At 42.9% G+C, this 18,843-nt stretch overlaps 1 protein-coding gene across 3 annotated transcripts; it reads left to right on the forward strand.

The window, feature by feature from the left end:
- The first annotated feature begins 268 nt into the window (after positions 1-268).
- CSDE1 (cold shock domain containing E1) lies at positions 269-18,320 on the forward strand. 3 transcript variants are annotated; one of them, XM_065698610.1, is made up of 20 exons: positions 269-374; positions 4,293-4,706; positions 6,881-7,079; positions 7,796-7,905; positions 8,256-8,348; positions 8,885-8,982; positions 9,144-9,225; positions 9,556-9,684; positions 9,847-9,972; positions 10,803-11,015; positions 12,096-12,236; positions 12,326-12,484; positions 13,065-13,172; positions 14,004-14,179; positions 14,544-14,656; positions 15,326-15,445; positions 15,663-15,841; positions 16,763-16,926; positions 17,404-17,536; positions 18,107-18,320. In XM_065698610.1, the coding sequence occupies exons 3-20, from the start codon at positions 6,881-6,883 to the stop codon at positions 18,152-18,154; spliced, it is 2,391 nt and encodes a 796-aa protein (XP_065554682.1). In that variant the 5' UTR covers positions 269-374; positions 4,293-4,706; the 3' UTR covers positions 18,155-18,320. The 3 variants fall into 3 exon arrangements, with proteins under 3 accessions (XP_065554682.1, XP_065554684.1, XP_065554683.1); XM_065698611.1 differs by lacking the exon at positions 269-374 and adding an exon at positions 1,286-1,375; XM_065698612.1 differs by lacking the exon at positions 8,256-8,348.
- The last annotated feature ends 523 nt before the right edge of the window (positions 18,321-18,843 follow it).

Consider the following 18,843-nt stretch of genomic DNA (forward strand, 5'->3'; position numbering starts at 1 on the left):
AGAAGCTGTGGCTGCCCCATCCCTGGCAGTGCTCAAGGCCAGGTTGGACACAGGGCTTGGAGCAAGCTGCTCCAGTGGAAGGGGTCCCTGCCCGGGGCAGGGGTTGGAGCCGGAGGAGCTTTGGGGTCCCTTCATCCCAACCAACTCCGGGAATCCATGAACCAGCTCGAGCTGGAGCCTGTGCTCCCTCAGGCGGACAAGCCCGCACCCCCGGCGGGTTGTCAGTCGCGCATGCGCAGCGTGCGACCGAGGAGGGTGCTGAGGGTGCAGGCGCAGCTCCGCCCATCCGCTCTCGCGAGAGGCCGGGATTTATTGCTACGTGCGGTGCCGTGCTGCTCATGGCGGCGCTGGAGCGGGGGCGCTGAGCTGTTGGGGTGAGTACGGCTCGAGGGGCGCCGTGGCCGCTCCCGGCGCCCGCGGGCAAGCGAGGGGGCAACTGCGAGCAACCGGGAGCGGCGGAGAGGGCACCTCCGGGTCCGCCTCCCGCTGGTCCCTTGTCGCAGTGGGCTTAGCGGGGCGGAGGTGCCCGCAACCTCCCGTCGGCCGTGCGGAGCGCGGCGGGGACGGATGGGTGGCGGGCACCTGCCTTGCGGGCCGCCTATCCCGGGGGTGGGTGCTGTGCCAGTGGCCGCGGGACGCTGGGCCGTGGCCGGGTGCGCACTACGCTTCCCGGCGCCCCGCGGGCAGACGCCCTGCCGCCGGGGCTCCTGGGGGCTGGAGTTCCGTCCGGCCGCGCAGGCGGGGCCCGGGCGCTGCTGGAACTCGTCTTCCCGGCGGGCAGCGCGACCCGGCGAGCTGCGGGGCGTCCTGGGGGCCGCAGGCCGCCGGGCGCCGGGGTGCCCCGGGGGTGGTGCCGAGGGGACTACGGGTCCCGGCAGGCCCCGGGCGGGGTCCCGGCGCTGTGGCTCCTGGGGACGGGGTGGTGCGTCCGTTGAGGGGGGGCGCGGCACGGACCGCGGCTCCCGGCGTGCTGCGCGCCAGCCCCGCCCGGCGCAGGGCCGAGGCCCCGATCCCTTTGTGTGTGGGGGAGCGGCCGCCATCGCCCCCCTTTGTGTGTGGGGCGGGCGGCGCGGCGGCCACTCCCTCCACCGGGCCTTGCGCTTCCCTGCGGCCGGGGAGCGGTGGTGCCTGGTTCGGCCCCTTTCCGGCCTCTGCGCTGTCATAGCTCGGGCCGCGGCCGGTGTGCTGGCCCCCTCCCGCGCACCGCGGCCCCCGCTCGACGCGCCGCTGGCCGGGGCTGCTTTTGGCACCGCCCCTCTGCCGGGCCCCGCTCTGCTCCGCGGCCTCCATCTTGCTGCAGCGCAGCCGGGAGGGCCGCGCCGGGCCCTGGAGGCCGCCGAGCCGCCATCGGCCTGAGGCCGGCTCTGTTATCTGGGTTAGTAACGAGCGCGGGGCTCTTCCCACGTCCCTTTGAGAGAGAACGGGTTTGGGGGGGTTACGGCTATCTTTGTAAACGATTCTGTATGTATATGTGCTTTTGCAGATCTGAGAATCCCAGGTTGGAAGGAACCTCAAAGATCATCTGGTCCAACCTCTCTAGGCAAACCATGACCTAGACTGGATGTCCCAACACTGTCCAGCTGAATCATAACAATATCCATGTTGGGGAATGCGCCACTTCCCTGGGGAGGTTATTCCAATGGCTGGTTGTTCTCACTGGGGAAAATTCGCTTGTGTCCAATTGGAATCTCACCAGGAACTTATGCCCATCACTCCGCATCTTTTCCACGGAACCCCTTGTCAAAAGGGAGTCTCTGTGTTCTTTGTAGCCACCTTTTAGATACTGGAACAAAACGTCTTTGGAAGTTCTTTAACTTTTTTCAACCCCCATAGATGTTTGAGGGTTTTTTTGATGTAAAATTGACTTCACTGACCCAGTAGATAGATATTGGTGTCTGATCTTGTAGCAGCCATGTAACGATTGGGACACTCAAGTTAGTGTTTAGTGCTGCTTTCTGATAGTCATAAATATGTGGAATAGTTTTATCTCCAAGTATCTAAGAGCTCTGTTGTGTGTGCATACTAAAAATACAGAGTCTTTAGACAACTTGGTTATAGTCATGTAAAAGACTTTTGTTTCCAGAAGCACACATTGCATCCAGTAAAATGCATGTTCTTGAAGTTACATTTCTTCTGAAGAAAAAGTGAGATAAAGCAGTGGTGGTAATCCAGCAGGTTCTGCTGTGAGCCTGGTGAGTGGTGGTAATCCAGCAGGTTCTGCTGTGAGCCTGTTTGAAGCTGTGGCCAGCTTTATGTGACTGTCAGTTAGCAAAATGTGCACCTGAAAGGCTTCAAGAACAGGATGTGTACGGCTCTGCCCTGTCTGCATTAATCCTTTCAGCTGTAAATACACAAATGTGAACCCAGTGTGACTTGGGGGCTGGGCAGCTGCTTCGAGTGTTTACCATTTGGAGGAGTATTTATAGCAGCTGAATTAAAAAGTAAAGAATTTGAGGCAGACACACACAGTGAGATTTTTTTACTTGAGTTGTGCTTGCTTGACAACCCTCTGAACTGTGGTAAACCAGCCTTGTTACCAGATCAAACTGGCTTTTGAGGGAAAAGCTGATGCCTGACTCCATTGCCTGATACAATAAGCTTTGGTTGTCTTTGGACAGAAGAGGGGTTTCGATTAGTCTATGGAAATTTTATATATTCTATGTCCAGGAAAGTGAGAAATGTAACGTGATAGTTACAGCTCTAATAGAGCTCTAATAGTATCAGTCTAATTAGATGAGAGAGAATTACAGGGATACTTTGTGCAGTTCCTGTGATACAGTGTATGTGTGCTTTGTTCCTCCTCAACTTGGGCAGGGAAAGGGATGCTCATTTGAGATCTGAAATGCTGTCCAAGAAATACTAATATTGTGAAAGAGATTCTGGTAACAGTTGCATGAATCTAATAGGGAGGTTTGTGCAAAGTTTAGTGGTCTTATTGTTTTTTGCAGTAGGTTCATGTCTTCTAATTTGTATGTTTTTATAATTGAATGTATCACTGCAAATCTTTCAAACCAGATACTGGTTTGTACCACCCTCATCCAGTTCCTTATTTAACCTCATTCCTGTGTGTGGTGTCGTCTGAGAACTTATTTCACATGGAAGTTTTTCAGAGTGGTGACTAAAAGAAGGTGCCTCATCTGGAGGAGAGGTCATTGAAATACCAACTTGTGTGAAAACTGGGTGATGAGTTTGCACACGGCCATTGTGTGCTGCTGGGGCTTAGAGTTCTAATTTGTAATAGCTGCCTGCAGTCAGCGTTTTCACTATGAGGAAAGTTAAATGTCTTTACATTCATGTTTCAGTCACATAAGTTGACCCTTTCAGATTCACTAAAGGGAATTCAGAGGCAGATGTAAATTGTGAAATCCATTTTCCCCACTGCACTGGAGAAATGGACTTTGTTCATATTTTTTCTCATTCGGCGTGGGGCTTGTGAAATGGTTTGGGAAAAGTTGTGTTCTGATGCTTTACACCTTTAGATTATTGCAGAATACTGTATTTTATCCATAGAGTCATAGTTACAAGAATCTCCCCACTTTTTTTCCCCTGTATCTACTAAGTAAGCAACAAACTCAAATCAAAACTGATTTTTATTTCTCTTCCAAAAAAGTTTGTTTCTTTAAGATTCAGTTTCATTCATAGTAGCACTTTCTCATGAAGACACAAAGTAATCTAGTTACTGTTGTGGAGAGGCTTCTCTGTTGTGTTGGCTATACAAGAATTAACTATATGTGATAAGTATTTTGCAGGTGCTATCTTAGGAAGTCCAAATAATAGCTCTGCAGTTCTTACATACTGTGTAGGGTGCATACAGCATCTGTACTTAGTTTGGTTTTTTTGTACACAAAGGTAAAGGTGCTTCAGATATTGTTAGTCCTTGACTTGCCTTTTGCAGCAAAACCTATTCCTTCCCACACAGATGCCCTACTGCTACACTGAAAGTCTGTGCAAGCACTTAGTAATTGAAGTATGGGGCAGAATATAAAGTAATTGATAGGAGGATTAAGACTTGTATTATCAAATGAAGTTGCTGTTTTAGTTGTACCTTTCCTGAAGTGCCCCACTGCATGCAGAGCTTAGAATGGGAAATGCCACATCACTGGCTTGGAGGTAGTTTCTTGTAAAACAAAGCTGAGAATGGGAATGCCAAATATATCTGTAAGCCGGTCTTGCCTAGCATGGATCACACCTGCAGTATTAAGGTAGAGGAACTGCACCTCTTTGTAGGAACACCTGGGCTGATGTAGAATTTCTTTTTAAAGTGATACTTTGTGCCTTTTCCCTTTCTGCAGTATGAAGTGGAACAGAACAGAATTTACCACCTGAAACTGCTGCTTCAAGTTCAGATCAGGAAAAGAATATACCACATTGCAACAACTCAAGACCAAAGAAGAGGAAACTTACACTGAAGACACAAGGCTTGATCTGAAACAAGAAGTTTGTGCCTACTCAACAGCTTCAAAAGAGCACGTCCCAACGCTGCTAGTAGTCTTTTTCTCCAGTGCTGTATTGAAAACTGCCAAGGGCAGCAGCACTTGTATTCTCTATTAGCTTAATAGATCAAGTTCTCTTGCTATCTTTTTTTCTTTCTCTATCATTTTCCTTATTTTTTTAAATAAGAGCAGTCTTCATCCTTAGAAACTTGTGCTGAAACAGAAGAATCGGCTAATACTACTGAAAGTGCAATATTTGAATATCGCTGCGAGGTTGGTGTGCATATATAAAGGTTATATATATATTTCAGAACTTAATAGGAAATAAGTTGCCAACAGGATGTATGTTGGTTTTTACAGTTTTGTTGGCTTTGTAGTAGTATAACAAATTAATAGTACTTGCAATATGGTTCTAGTTAATGATGCTTATAACCCTAGAGAGCTGGTTATTAATATTTCTGTCCTCTAGTAATGGTAGTGTTGTGATTCATATCCCTTCTTTTCAAATAACTACTTATTTAGAAGTCAGCTGTTGGGAGTGAACTGTTGGCAGAGTTGGGCAGTCATCATTGTGCAGTAGAGAACCATTATATTGTAGGTCCAAGTAATTAATAGGTAGTAGCCTATTACTAGAAGCTTCTTAAAAGCACAGTTTTATGACAGTACTCCTGGTGATCTATATAAAAGGATGTTGTGTTTGATTATTTTTTTTTTTTTGCTCTTTTTTAACATGCTTGCACAGGTCTGGGAATATGACAAGCATCTGGAAAGGCTGCTGATATTATAATGTGTCCTTCTCTTTACATCAGAGTTTAATACACTCCTCAGGGTGGCATCTTTGAACTTAAGATGTCAGACTTTAGAATATTGATGATGAGTTCTTTGTGCTATGCTACTAATGCTTCTTGAAATACTATGCTACTAATGCTCGTATGGTTTATATATTGCAGTGATGGTGACAGGAGCTAGTCTAACTCTGAGCAACTTTGCATAGTTGGTGGGTTTTTTTTTGTTAGATATTCTGAGAAAAATGGGGCCTTTAAACATAATCCACTGCATAAAGGGAGAGGCAACACCTGTGACTTTCACCCTTGAGCAGCTCAGGCTGCACATGAGACATCTTTGCTGGGAAAGTAGCACAGCACTGCAACAGTTAATCCAGAAAGGTGGTGGAACCTCTGCCATTGGAGGTTTTTAGCTCAGTTAGGCAAAGCCTTGGCTGCCTTTGTCTGCTGGCTAGAGGCTGAGGAGGTTGGAAGAGAGTTCTCCGGGGGTCTCTGTTGGGGCCCGTGTTTTTGAGTCACTATTTTATGACATGTTTGTACTTTGACTTGAGCATGTGAGAGTACTGCTTTATGCCAGATAGTGCAGGTTTGTAGGGTATCTTGATACTTGAGATTTTCTGATTGTAAACTAAGAGGGCAGTTTAGATTAAAATCAAGAGATTGAGTAGCTGCTTGTCTGTAACACTGTGGCTTATTGTGCCAGTTTAACAGATAATGCTGCATTTTACTGTTTGTCTTCTAGAAGAAGACATTATGTAATCACTTGGCTACTTAATTTTGGGACAGTATATAGGCTATCATTCTGGGTATGGTGGCAATAAAATTGATATCTAACCTGGCTGTGAACTAGATGTTCACATAGTAGTTACATACTTTACTTCATATTTATAAACTACCGTGTTGCAATGTGTTCTTGCACTGGTATTATGGTTCTGTGTTGAAATAGATTATTTTTCATTCTCCTAAAGTTTTTGACAGTGTCAGATGTGCCTGAAGAGACACATCCCTAAAGCTGGTAGCAAATTATAGTACATTACATCAGGCAAAGTAGGAAAGGATTAAAACAATTAAACTCTGTTGGTTCTAGGTTTGCAGGTTCTGTGGAAGCTGCCTCAAGATTGCAATGTGGAGAGATGGTGGGAATCTAACTATTGGGGTGTTAATTCCGTAACACTGCAAAAATGATTAAGCACTTGAAACCTTTTTTAGGTATGAAAGGCTGAACAAAGTAGGGACAAACTTTGCAGGGATGTGAAGCTGAATCTATTGGTTCAGAACTGTTGCATTTTTCCTAAACCTGCTTAATTTGGAAGAACAGATATTTCAGGTATTTCCTGGCTCTGGTGTGAAACAGTGAATGTGGGAGTTACTTTGAGGTGCAGTGCTTCAGAAAGTCAGAAGTTTGGTTTGGTCTAAACAATATTTATTTTGGTGTTGTATTTCTGGCCTGTTTTGTAAGTATGTTGCCTGTCTAAAGATTGTTTTGCAAAAGCGGACTGTTTTGGTGCTCTAGAATTTGCTTGTTACAATAACTTCTACAAGCTGTTTGTGATTCTGTTAATAATAGTTACTGTATTATGTGGGCATGGAGAAAACAAACCTATTTTAACTCAATAAGTGGGTTTTGTGGCTTTTTCCCTCCCTGTGTTTTCTTTTTACCAGATGAGCTTTGATCCAAACCTGCTCCACAACAATGGACACAACGGGTACCCCAATGGTACTTCGGCAGCGCTGCGTGAGACTGGGGTTATAGAAAAACTGCTGACCTCTTATGGCTTCATTCAGTGTTCAGAACGGCAAGCTAGACTGTTCTTCCACTGTTCCCAGTATAATGGCAACTTACAGGAGCTCAAAGTGGGAGGTAATGAGGCAACTTCCAGAGCTTCTTGAGTGAAGACCAGGCTCTTTCACTTGCCATAGAAAACACTTTTATCTTGTGACATGATCAGATGGGTGCTGTTGCTTCTGGTGGGCTAAGAGACAACTGAATTAACCCACCACTCCTGATGAGAGACATTTGCAACACTTAAGCTTTGTGCAGCTTCCGTTAATGTAGTTGTGGCAGAGGTATGGTGTTAGGTCAGAGTTGTATAACTGAGATGGAAATAAGTGCTTTGACTGGGGAAGAATCTACTTAAACAAGTGTTTCTTCTTTAGAATTAGTTTGAGGATGGCCAGTTGTGTTTCAGAATGGGCAGGCTGCTACTTCATGCTACTGAGTGACGTGGCAACGAAAGTTCTAAACTGTTGAATGGCATGTGTTATGTTGTCTGAACTTCCATTTGAACTCTGCTTTACAGTGAGCAGGACAGGAGGATGGAATAACTTGGGGGCAAGCCATTGCAATAGAGTAGTTTGTTAGCAGCAGGAGTGAATAACCAGAGAAATATTTGCAAATAGTGTGTCCTTGCTTGGTAACAAAAGCAAGGTTTTTACTTTATGTTTGGCTACACACTTTACTGAGATTTTACTTTGTGCTTGGCTACAAGCAGTGGATTAGCATGTCAACATAGAGTGATTTAAACAAACAAAACCCCTAAACAAAACTGACGCCATTATTGTGTGTTTGTCTTGTAGATGATGTTGAGTTTGAAGTGTCTTCTGACCGCCGAACTGGAAAACCCATTGCTATTAAATTGGTGAAGATAAAACCAGAAATATTACCTGAAGAACGAATAAATGGACAAGTTAGTGCCTGTTTGCTATACATGCGTAATTTCCATGCTTCACTCCAGTACTGAAGGCTAAATTCATTTAGCATGCATATTAGCCAAATATGGTGTACTGTTACACTGAAATATATTTTTTTTCTGGTAAAAAAAATCAGAGGTTCTTTTTGAGCTGTTCCTTAGCTCCAAACAATTCTTACAGTCACCAGATGTTCTGTAAGAGTGAAACTTGGCAACGTGGCATTCCCTGTTGCACACTAGAAGTGCATCCATGAGTGTATAGTAGGGGATACTGAGATTCATGTTGTATTCAATAGTGCTGCTCCTGAAATGACTAGCAATGGATTTTATTTGTTTTTGGCTGGTAGGTTGTGTGCGCTGTTCCTCACAATTTAGAGAGTAAATCTCCAGCTGCCCCGGGTCAGAGTCCAACAGGGAGTGTATGCTACGAACGTAATGGGGTAAAGCTTACATATTTTACTTGAACTCTTCGCTGGTCCATCACTGTGGTCTATGAGCAAAAAATGTGATGCAATTTATAATGTAGACAGCTGACATTGCTAAGAGCTCTAGTTCTTGGCCAAAACCCCCCATGCTTTGGTAATTACTACAAGCAGAAATGTTAATTCCACAGCTTGCTAGCTTATATCTGTGGAGAACTTTATATAAAGCCACAGAGTTGTTTTTTCTCTTTTGAAACTTAATGAAGCTGGGTTTGTAATGTTCATGTATCCTTACCTTGAAGACTAAAGCTTAGAAACTGACATTTCAAGATGGCCACATAAAAACCTTTCAACTTAAGTTGCTTGTTAAAAAACTCATCCAAGCAGCATGATGGGGAAAAAGGAATGGTTTTGCATGCCATGTTTGAGCATTTTCCATTTTCTCAACTCAGCTTTTTTAGTGCAGGTATTGTTATTAAAACTGTGTTAATCTTACTTTGAAACTGCTATTCTGCAAATACTAAGTAATAATGTCAGTCAATGTTAATTTACAGGAAGTATTTTACCTGACTTACACCCCAGAGGACGTTGAAGGAAACGTACAGCTGGAAACAGGAGATAAAATCAACTTTATAATTGATACAAATAAACAGTAAGTTGGTATTGCTGTTCTGTCTTTGTACTTGGGGTAGTAGGCAGGCAGAATTAATGCCTGTTCCAAGAACTGAAATGACGTTATGAAATAATCTTCATTTTTGCTGCAGTTTTAAGTTATTTCAGGTTTGCTCTGTTTACTTTTTTTTTCCTCTCTAGTACTGGTGCTGTAAGTGCTCGTAACATTATGCTACTAAAAAAGAAACAAGCCCGCTGTCAAGGAGTAGTCTGTGCCATGAAAGTAAGTGGTGCTTCAGCTTTCAAGTTTCCTTAGAAAATGAAACGCTGTTCTGAAAAATGGTATTATAAGTAATATATTTAGGGCGCTAAGAGCTATTAACAGCTTGGAGCTGTGGGTGTAAACTGGGTGAAACAGCTGATCATTGATACAAATCTTAACAAATTAAGTCCTATTTATTTCCATTTTTATCTTAATTTCTCATGGTTGTCTGTTTGCTGTGTGCACTTATGAATCTCTTATACTTGTGTGTCGTAGTCTTTTATTGTCTTTGGTAGAACTTGCTACGTTAAGAGAATAGGCAATTTATTAAACACTCTGTTCTGTTCTTAGGAAGCCTTTGGATTTATTGAGAGGGGTGATGTCGTGAAGGAGATATTCTTTCACTATAGTGAATTTAAAGGTGACCTAGAAGCCTTACAGCCTGGTGATGATGTGGAGTTTACAATCAAAGACAGAAATGTAAGATGAAATCCAGTAAAAACTGAAGACAAGGTGCTAGAGCATAACTGGACAGCTGTCTGTTTTCTCAAATTCACTTGTAAAAGGAGGAGGGAGGAGGTTCATGGGAGAATGGCTTTTTACCTCATCTCTATGGGTGTCTAACAGATTTTGTGCTTTTAGGGTAAAGAAGTTGCAACAGATGTTAGACTGCTGCCTCAAGGAACTGTCATTTTTGAAGATATCAGCATTGAACATTTTGAAGGAACTGTAACCAAAGTAATTCCAAAAGTACCCAGCAAAAACCAGGTGAATTTCAGTATTCACTGAAGTTTATGTGAAATGTTTTATTGTTTGTGTTGAATTCCAGTCCAGCAGTTCCCTTTCCCTGTAACAGTCTGCTGCATAAGCATTGTATCAGAGTGAAGGAGTAAGTCTGGGCTTAACCTGTTACAACCACTCATAGCAGTCACAGTACATAATTTTTCTAAAGATGATGAAAAGCAAGAACTGGGGTACTGCTACACAGGGGAGTGTTTTCTTTAATGTTTCACATACTTCCCATTGAATGTAATTGCTTTAGGATGAATCTTTAAGGCAAAAGAATAGGGAAAAGGGGAGAAAATACTTACTGGAAATGCCTGATCTGAGGATTACTGTGAAGATTAACACTTAAAGACTTGTTTGACAGATAACTTGACCATTAATGTTTGCCATAGAGGAAAGAGCACTTCCCTTATGGCTTTAGGCCGGTCTGCATTATTGTTATGGGAGGGGTTGGGGTGGGGTTTCTTGTGTGTTTTGAACACTTGGTAAGACTCTGCTTTTTGGAACTGTTGTAAGCATGGTTATAGACTCAATTCTTGAAATAGCCTTGATTTCTTTGGCAATAACATGCTTAGTGCTTTAAATAAAATACGCAAACCAGCAAACCGCAACAAAGACACCTTTAATTTGGCTGTGGACAGCAAATTTCAAATGAGGAGTGGTAGAAACGGAACGTAGTGGTTTGAGTCCAGCAGGCACATGGTGTCATCCATAGTTCTGTTAGAATAGCTGGCAGAAATACCAGTGCTGTCTGCAGTTATGTTAACTCTTCCAGGTGTACTAATGTCTTCTGTTGGGTGTTCTGCCTATAGAGTGATCCATTACCTGGCCGCATCAAAGTTGACTTTGTGATTCCTAAAGAACTTCCATTTGGAGACAAAGATACAAAATCCAAGGTGACCTTGCTGGAAAGTGACCACGTTCGATTCAATATTTCAACAGACAGACGTGACAAACTGGAACGAGCCACCAATATTGAGGTTCTTCCCAATACTTTCCAGTTTACTAATGAAACTAGGGAAATGGCAAGTATCTCTTTTAATTCTTATGGGGAAATGAAAATAAAACATGGGGAGGGTTTTGTCTTAAACAGTAATAACTTCAGTGTCAAAATCACTGGTGTCTTCCATTGCCTTTTCTGAAATCCTTAGATATAAGACTAAGATCGATGTGCTAATCAGTATTATAGAGTATCTTTCATTCCTGTAATTTGGATTACTGGTTCCGTTCCTGCTACACTGTAAGTTTGCCTTCCTTTTCGACTCAAGACCAGTTACATAACAGCATGATAAGACTGCTGTGATTAGGGAGCCTTTCATTTTAGAAAACCACTGAACTTCAGCCTCTTGGGTTTTGGCTTTCTGTCCTATAGACTTAGGCTTCTACTATGGCCAGATATAGTTGCCTGCCTGAACTGAGTTCTCATTGGGCTGACAAGTGTTGGCTGAATAGGAGCTAGGAAAGCTCAGGATGTTGTGTAAGAGAATGTTCCCAAAGGTGGAAATTATCTTTGCGCTGCCATTTAAGTCTTACAAACCTTCCCTAAGACTTGCTATAGGCTCCGTAGGAACTGGGTTGAACTGAGCATGCTTGTGAATTCTGTCTTGCTCTGTGCCTCTGGCAGGATCTTTAGTTCTTCGTGACTTGAATAATGAATTCTTTCAGCAACTTCATTTGTCTGGAAATCTGATGGGCTTTCTCTTAAACTTCCCTTTGACCACTGCTTTTATTTTCTCTTTATGTAAGTTCTTGTATGTTTAGTTTGCATTTACGTGCTTTATATGTATGAATTTGTAGAGTTGTTCTCTGTGTATTAGTAGTGCCAGGTTCCTTAACTGTAGTAGTCCTTGTTAATGGCTTAATCTTTTCCATGTCACTCTTAAGAAGAAATTGAGAAACCAGGTAAGTACAACTTGTTTGCATTTCAGATTGACCATAGCCATTAACACAACAGTTTGCAAGGCATCATATTGCATAAACCAGTGTTTTCATAGGATTCAGGCCTTGTGTCCAGCTTATTATGTACTCCTCAGACACACACGGAGTACCTGCAGACAGGTGTCATGTAGTACTAAAACTGTAATTGTCCCTTTGACTGTTACCAGGGTGTGATTGCAGCAATGAGAGATGGCTTTGGCTTCATTAAATGTGTGGACCGGGATGCTCGCATGTTCTTTCACTTCAGTGAAATTATGGATGGGAATCAACTCCATATCTCTGATGAAGTAGAATTTACTGTTGTTCCTGTAAGTGAGATTAATACTTCTAAGAAATTTTTACTTTTAAAAGGTATTACATACAGTCTGTCTACAGTCAGATTGATCCTGTTTTCCAGGATATGTTGTCTGCCCAAAGAAATCATGCTATAAGGATTAAGAAGCTTCCAAAGGGCACGGTTTCTTTCCACACCCAATCAGACCATCGTTTTGTGGGCACTATAGACAAAGAAGCCACTCCAGCCAAAGCCGCTAGCCCAAATAAAGGCAAAGAGAAGGTAATGCTTCTGCTTGCTAATGCTCTTCTGCTTGTGGAGTACCTGTTCTGCATCCCTGGCTTTGGAGCCTGAGACTGTTTGCTGAAAAATCTAATTCTATTTCTTGAAGCACTCTTACTCCTGTATAAATATGAAATACATTGAATAGCCGACAACAGCAGTCAGCACAACTAACCTGTGTGAAACAAGATAAGAAAGAAATCATTAATGATTATATTATTGAGGATGATTTCCAGGAACTTTGATAAGAAGTTTCTTTCTACCTTCTACTCTGTGAGATACTAGATGGAATAAAAAAAAAAAGGCTTCTAGGGCTAGAGGAGAACCTCTGCTTTGTTAGGTTGTTTTAAATACCAGAGTACTTAAACTGCCAATAAGTGCTTACTGGAAATAGTAATAATACTTTTCTTTCCTTTATTGTATCATTTAAAGCCTCTTAGAGTCATTTGCTCTGTTGTGTTTTTCACCAGTTACTGTCAAACCACTGTGGCTCAAATGAGCAGTGCTTGAATTGTACACAGGAAACTTGCTCACTTACAAATGAGACACTGATTGCTGAATTCTGATGTCTTATTTTTAGGAGGCTGAGGATGGAATAATTGTTTATGATGACTGTGGAGTAAAACTGACCATTCCTTACCAGGCCAAGGATGTGGAAGGATCTGCTAATCCCCAGATAGGAGATAAGGCAATATAACTAAGTATACCATTGGGAAATACTTTTTTTCTGTGTAGTGTGAGGTGGAGCTTCTCTTTGCCTTGTTACTGGATTTGTTCTCCCTCTTGGAACAAAGGACAAGGCATCTGCATAATGTTACCGGTTTCCTCTGTCCTAGGTTTGAGATGCTTAATATTTTGTATACCTAAGAATAATATCCTGAAACCTGGTGGTATATATGTGAAAATAGTGTCCTAATACGTAAATGACACTTTTAAAACAAGGAATTCTTACCATCAAGACACTGGGCTCTGTTGTGAATAACTGAGAGGAAATTGGCATGGAGATTTTGAGATGAATGGTGAAGAGGGAGAACATACCATTATGAGCAACTTGGCATGAGGGATAATTGAAAGGGAAAAAGAGCTTGGAGATCTGGAAGAACAGCCTAAAAACTGGCAGTGTTCAGGAGCTGTACTAGGAAGGCACTGAGTACTGTCTGTAAAAACCTGAAACAAGTGGGTAAAGCTCACTACGTGTTCACTGGGGCTACTAATGGTAAGTGTAGTGTAAGGAGGCAACTCAGGAACAGAATGATTCTCATCTATAATGGGTGCTGGAGGCTGGCTTACCTTTCATGTACTGCTAGTTGTGACTGCTGCTCTTTGGAATGTAGTAAATGTCAACGACTGACAGATGCTTCTGTGAGTGTAGTGGCTAGAAAACTGCTTCCCTGGTGAGTGTAGTTATTGATTAGAGCTACACAGCTTTGAAATTAGTTGGTTTGGGGCTTTTTTTTTTTGGTGGTGGTGGTTGGTTTGGGTTTTTTCTATCTGGTATTGACATGCACCTCTTCAACAGGTTGAGTTCTGTGTGTGTGAAGTGAAGAGAACTGGTTTGCAGACAGCTGTTTCCGTCAGAATGCTAGGACGCAATTACAGCTCAAAGAGGCTTTTGGGATATGTGGCAGCCCTGAAAGATAACTTTGGATTTATTGAAACAGCGAATCATGATAAGGAGATCTTTTTCCACTACAGGTGAATGACAGTATATTATTACTTGCTTGTTTGTGTGGGTTTGTTTAGCTGGGGGCCAGAGTTTTTTGGGTTTACTGTTAAACCCATCTGGACTTCACACACACATATGTGCTAGGTGTCTCAAGTTTCATTTATTATCTTTGCTGGACTGGTTCAGGCTTTTCTGTTAGTCAGCAGCCTTGGTATTCTATCCCCGTGAATCCCAGGCCACAAAATACAGTTAATTATATATTTGAAATGCTTCATGGAAATGGGAAGTACTGAACTAGTTAAATAGTTTCTGATCAACTTGTGATACTCATTCAACATTTACATATGTTATTACATAACTAAAGGAAAGTTGTCCATAATTCTGTTTCTCTAGTGAATACTGTGGTGATATTGATAGCCTGGAACTTGGAGACACTGTTGAGTACAGTTTGTCAAAAGGCAAAGGAAACAAAGTTAGTGCAGAAAAGGTGAACAAAACACATGCAGGTAAGACTCTACCTGGTATTTTCTGCTTACAAGACTATTGGTAGGTGTGGATGGGTAAAGTTTGTTAATAATCCATTTACCGCTGCAGCTTAGATCAACAGGATGATGCTTAACATGGTGGTCATAGGTTTCTTGAAAGCTGTTGCTTATGTTTCCAGAGAACAGACAAGTGTAGACCAACAGTCCTGTAGACAGTAGCAACTCTTTAGACCTTTATTGTACTTTGTCCTTCTCAACTGAAGGGTTGTAACAGGAGAGCTTATGGCAGAACAAACCAAATTAATGATTGCCCTACCTGTGCTGTGCCTTGCAGGAGGTATGCAGCTGGGGTTATTAAGGACTTGGGGGCAAAGAAAAAGTATACTTGAAGATTACTGGATGGTTAAAATATGTGGGGAATGGGAATGTAGTGGAAAAAAAGTAAAATACTTTGATTCAGTGGTCTCTGGTTTCACAAGAAACTAGTGGTTTTCTGCTTCAGAGTTTGAAATATCAGTGTGGTCTTGATTAGAAAAGCTGTCATTACTGCTGTGTTAAATCTATTCCAGTGCTAGTGGGTAATAGTGCACTGCCTTCAGTGTCTTGCAGTGCAAATTAATTTAAAAAGAGGAAGTTATTGATCACTAAAATATGAAAAGAACATACTGTTCTTCCATTGTCTGTTTTCAGTGAATGGTATCACTGAAGAAGCTGATCCAACTGTTTACTCTGGTAAAGTAATTCGTCCTTTGAGGAGTGTAGATCCTACACAGACTGAATACCAGGGCATGATTGAAGTCATGGAGGATGGTAAGATTTTAAGTTACAAGAGTTCCTTTCACAAATGCACAAGAAGTATAGAAGCTTAATAAACTGTAAATAGAGATGTTGATAGATACCCTACAGACTATATTCCTACTACTAAGCTGATAGTAAAAGCAGCATTTCTAATATCAGAAATAAGTTCTGAATGCCCTCAGGTAGGAGGGGATGCCTCTCAATTGTCCTGTGCTTTTTCCTCCTCTAGGCGAGATGAAGGGAGAGGTTTATCCATTTGGAATTGTTGGAATGGCAAACAAAGGTGATTGTCTGCAAAAGGGAGAGACTGTAAAGTTTCAGCTCTGTGTTCTTGGTCAAAATGGGCAGACAATGGCTGTGAACATCACACCATTCCGCAGAGCCACAGTGGAATGTGTGAAAGATCAGGTGAGTGATGCATATTCACAGGAAATACCAGTTAACATGGCATAGAGCAGATGAAAACCCACTTCAGCACTTTAATCCAGGAATCTTGTTGGGCAGGGATGGATCGCTTTGTGTGCTGGTTCTAGGGAAGCAGGTTTGTGTCACCCAAGCACTGGCTTATGCAAACCTGTGTCATGTGGCTTCAGGGAAGGTGAACACAGTACTTGGTTCTGCTGGTTCATTAGTGCTACTGGGCAGCATTTCCTGATCAGAATCAGTTGATTCTGTATACCTGTTTCAGGGATGTCCTAGAAATTTGTTCTAACTAGTTTTTGCTGAACAGGGTATTAAAAAAAGGGTTTTCAAAACGAAACAAAATGGTGCAAACTCGGCTTCCAGAAGCTGCTTCCCAGCATTAAGCAGACAGTGGTTGCAGTCCACGAAGGATAATCGTAACCTGGCCAGCTGCATCTTGCAATTCTTTGAAAACTAAATGCTGTGGATGCTTTCTGGTTTTACAGCTATTCTGCAGCACTAAGCTCTAGTCATTGCCAGAGGGGTGAGTTTTTCCAAGTAAAATGGTAAATGGGAGTAACTGACTACTTACACCAGAGACAGACCAACAAGTGGGGTGGTTTCTGCTGTACTAGGAGGAGTCTTGGAAAAGAACGTGCAACAGCACTCTTCAGTTCAATACTGAGAATGCTGCCAGGGTTTTGGCAGGTTTCAAAACCTGTTCTATAGGTTTTGGGGTTTAAATGTGACTTTACCAACTCAAGAGTGCCTAGACTTCCAGGAGTATTGTTTCCAGCAGAATGTTCTGATCAGTGTAGAAATTGCATTTCCACTTCAAAAAGTCATTAAACCGCAATAATGAGTAAATCGTTGAATCTATTTAGATCCAGAGGAAAAAAAATAACCTTGTGATATGTTGGTTTTCAGTTTGGTTTCATTAACTATGAAGTGGGTGACAGCAAAAAGCTGTTCTTCCATGTCAAAGAAGTTCAGGATGGTGTGGAGCTGCAGGCTGGGGACGAAGTGGAGTTCTCTGTAATCCTGAACCAGCGCACAGGAAAATGCAGTGCCTGTAACGTGTGGCGTGTCTGGTGAGGATTTACAATTCAAGGGACTTAATCTGGCATGATGCCTGCATCACAGCAGGCTGCTGCAAGGCTCTTTTAAACTGAGCTGTTCCTAGATTGGGAGCTCTGAACTTCTGGCTTCAGTGAGAGCCTCTCACCCAAGAGCTGCCATTATTTAGAGATGTTGATGCTATGCCATTATGTACTGGCCACTTGTAAGCCTTTTATTGTTGCCGTTAAAGGAAACAAATGTAGGAAATACTATTTAGATGTGCATGAGAGTAAATGCAACACCTCTACTCACTACAGAATACCCTTTTGAGGAGTTTGAGCTACTGCTATTTTGTAGCCCTGTGCTTAAAGTAGTGGTTTTGAAGCAGAATTGTGTGGCATCACTAAGGTCTACTTTTGCACAGGATGGGTGATACTAATGGGGACAGTGAATAGTGCGTACCAGCTCTGGGAAGTGACCTGTGCTCTCTGTGGCTGACTCTGTTACAGTGAAGGCGCGAAGGCTGTTGCTGCCCCACGTCCTGACAGACTCGTTAATCGCTTAAAGAGCATTAATCTGGATGATGCCAATGCTCCTCGGCTCACAGTTCTTCGTCAGCCTCGGGGACCGGATAACTCAAAGGTATGTAAATTAAAAGGCTGCACTGTAGAGTAACTGCAGTTTGGGTTTGAACCTGAATGACATAAAATTGACTCCTCTGTTGGAAACCTGAATGGTTGGAAGTGCAGTGTCCACCTTCATTCTGTCGTGAATGACTCGCCTGCTATGAGAGATGAGATTATTTCTACATGTCAGGGTGCTGTCCCCTGTGTCAATCAATCATGTATGCTGTGGTTTGAAGAGCATGCAGTATCAAAGCAGCCAGCTGCTGCTTATGTTCTAACACATGATGGCTCCCCAGGTTTGTTTATAAACCTCCTGCTCCCCTTCTCGGAGGTAGTAAGTGAAATGTCTTCACATCAATTTGGCTTTCACAGGAGGTTCTGCCACCACTTGATAAACGGAAGTGAAATGGCTGGAATCTCTTGGGGCATCCAGGAACCCACAGAACCCACATTGTCCGTGTTTCTGAAGCCAAACGTGGCTAATTAGAAGAAGCGTGCTCTGTCGGTCCTGGATTGGAAGAGAACAGGTTGACTTTAAAAGTGTGAGGCTGGAGCTAAAAGTTACCTGTTTGTGTTTTCCTTGCAGGGATTTGGTGCAGAGAGAAAGATCCGCCAAGCTGGTGTTATAGACTGATCCTCAAAGCCCATCCCTGATATACGGCTGAGTGCTGGGGGCTGGTGAAGGGTACTGAATATCTCCCTGTTAATCCCTTCCTCCAAATTCTAAGAAGCTATTACACCGGTTTTAACACCTTCTCATGTTATGTTTAAAATAAATTTATGAAACCATTTTAAAATTATGCACAGTTGCATTCTGGAGAACTTTAAGGTGGCGCCTTTATAGTATCACATTTTAGAAGCTTGTTTTGAATGGTGCATTTAAACGCAACTGGTTACTGCAAATCTACGTTGCCTCTGTGAGTAAACATTATTAGAGAGCTCGACTCGGGTAGACCTTACGGAATTCTGCACTACAGTTCTCTCTGCTTTGTTATCTTGGCTGAGGTGTTCCTATGCCTTAGTGCGTGACTGCGTTGTGTCAGCTTCCTGGTGGAAGCGGGAGGCTCCCTTCAGCTCACTGCTCCACTCCCAAGGACCATGGGAGGGTGGAATCAGTGCAACTTGATGCAAATCTCTCTGAACGTTCAGATAACTTAAGTTGGTGGCCAAATGTTCCAGTGCTTTCCCGTTTCATTTAACTTCAGTCCTTTTGCCAGTGACCTTTAGAGCCCAATGAGAGCCTCTTTCCGAGCTTCACCTTGTGTTTGTAGTGTTTGGAACCACGTGCAGTGCAGAATTTCCTAAGGCTGAGGTGTGCCATCA

Source organism: Lathamus discolor, chromosome 19, assembly GCF_037157495.1.
Source record: "Lathamus discolor isolate bLatDis1 chromosome 19, bLatDis1.hap1, whole genome shotgun sequence".
Lineage (NCBI taxonomy): Eukaryota > Metazoa > Chordata > Aves > Psittaciformes > Psittacidae > Lathamus > Lathamus discolor.

Coding starts and splice junctions, on each gene's coding strand:
- CSDE1 (XM_065698610.1), top strand. CDS start 6,881: ATGAGCTTTGATCCAAACCTGCTCCACAACAATGGACACAACGGGTAC. Junction 12,485..13,064: donor CAAATAAAGGCAAAGAGAAG/GTAATGCTTCTG, acceptor TCTTATTTTTAG/GAGGCTGAGGATGGAATAAT. Junction 15,446..15,662: donor GATTGAAGTCATGGAGGATG/GTAAGATTTTAA, acceptor TTCCTCCTCTAG/GCGAGATGAAGGGAGAGGTT.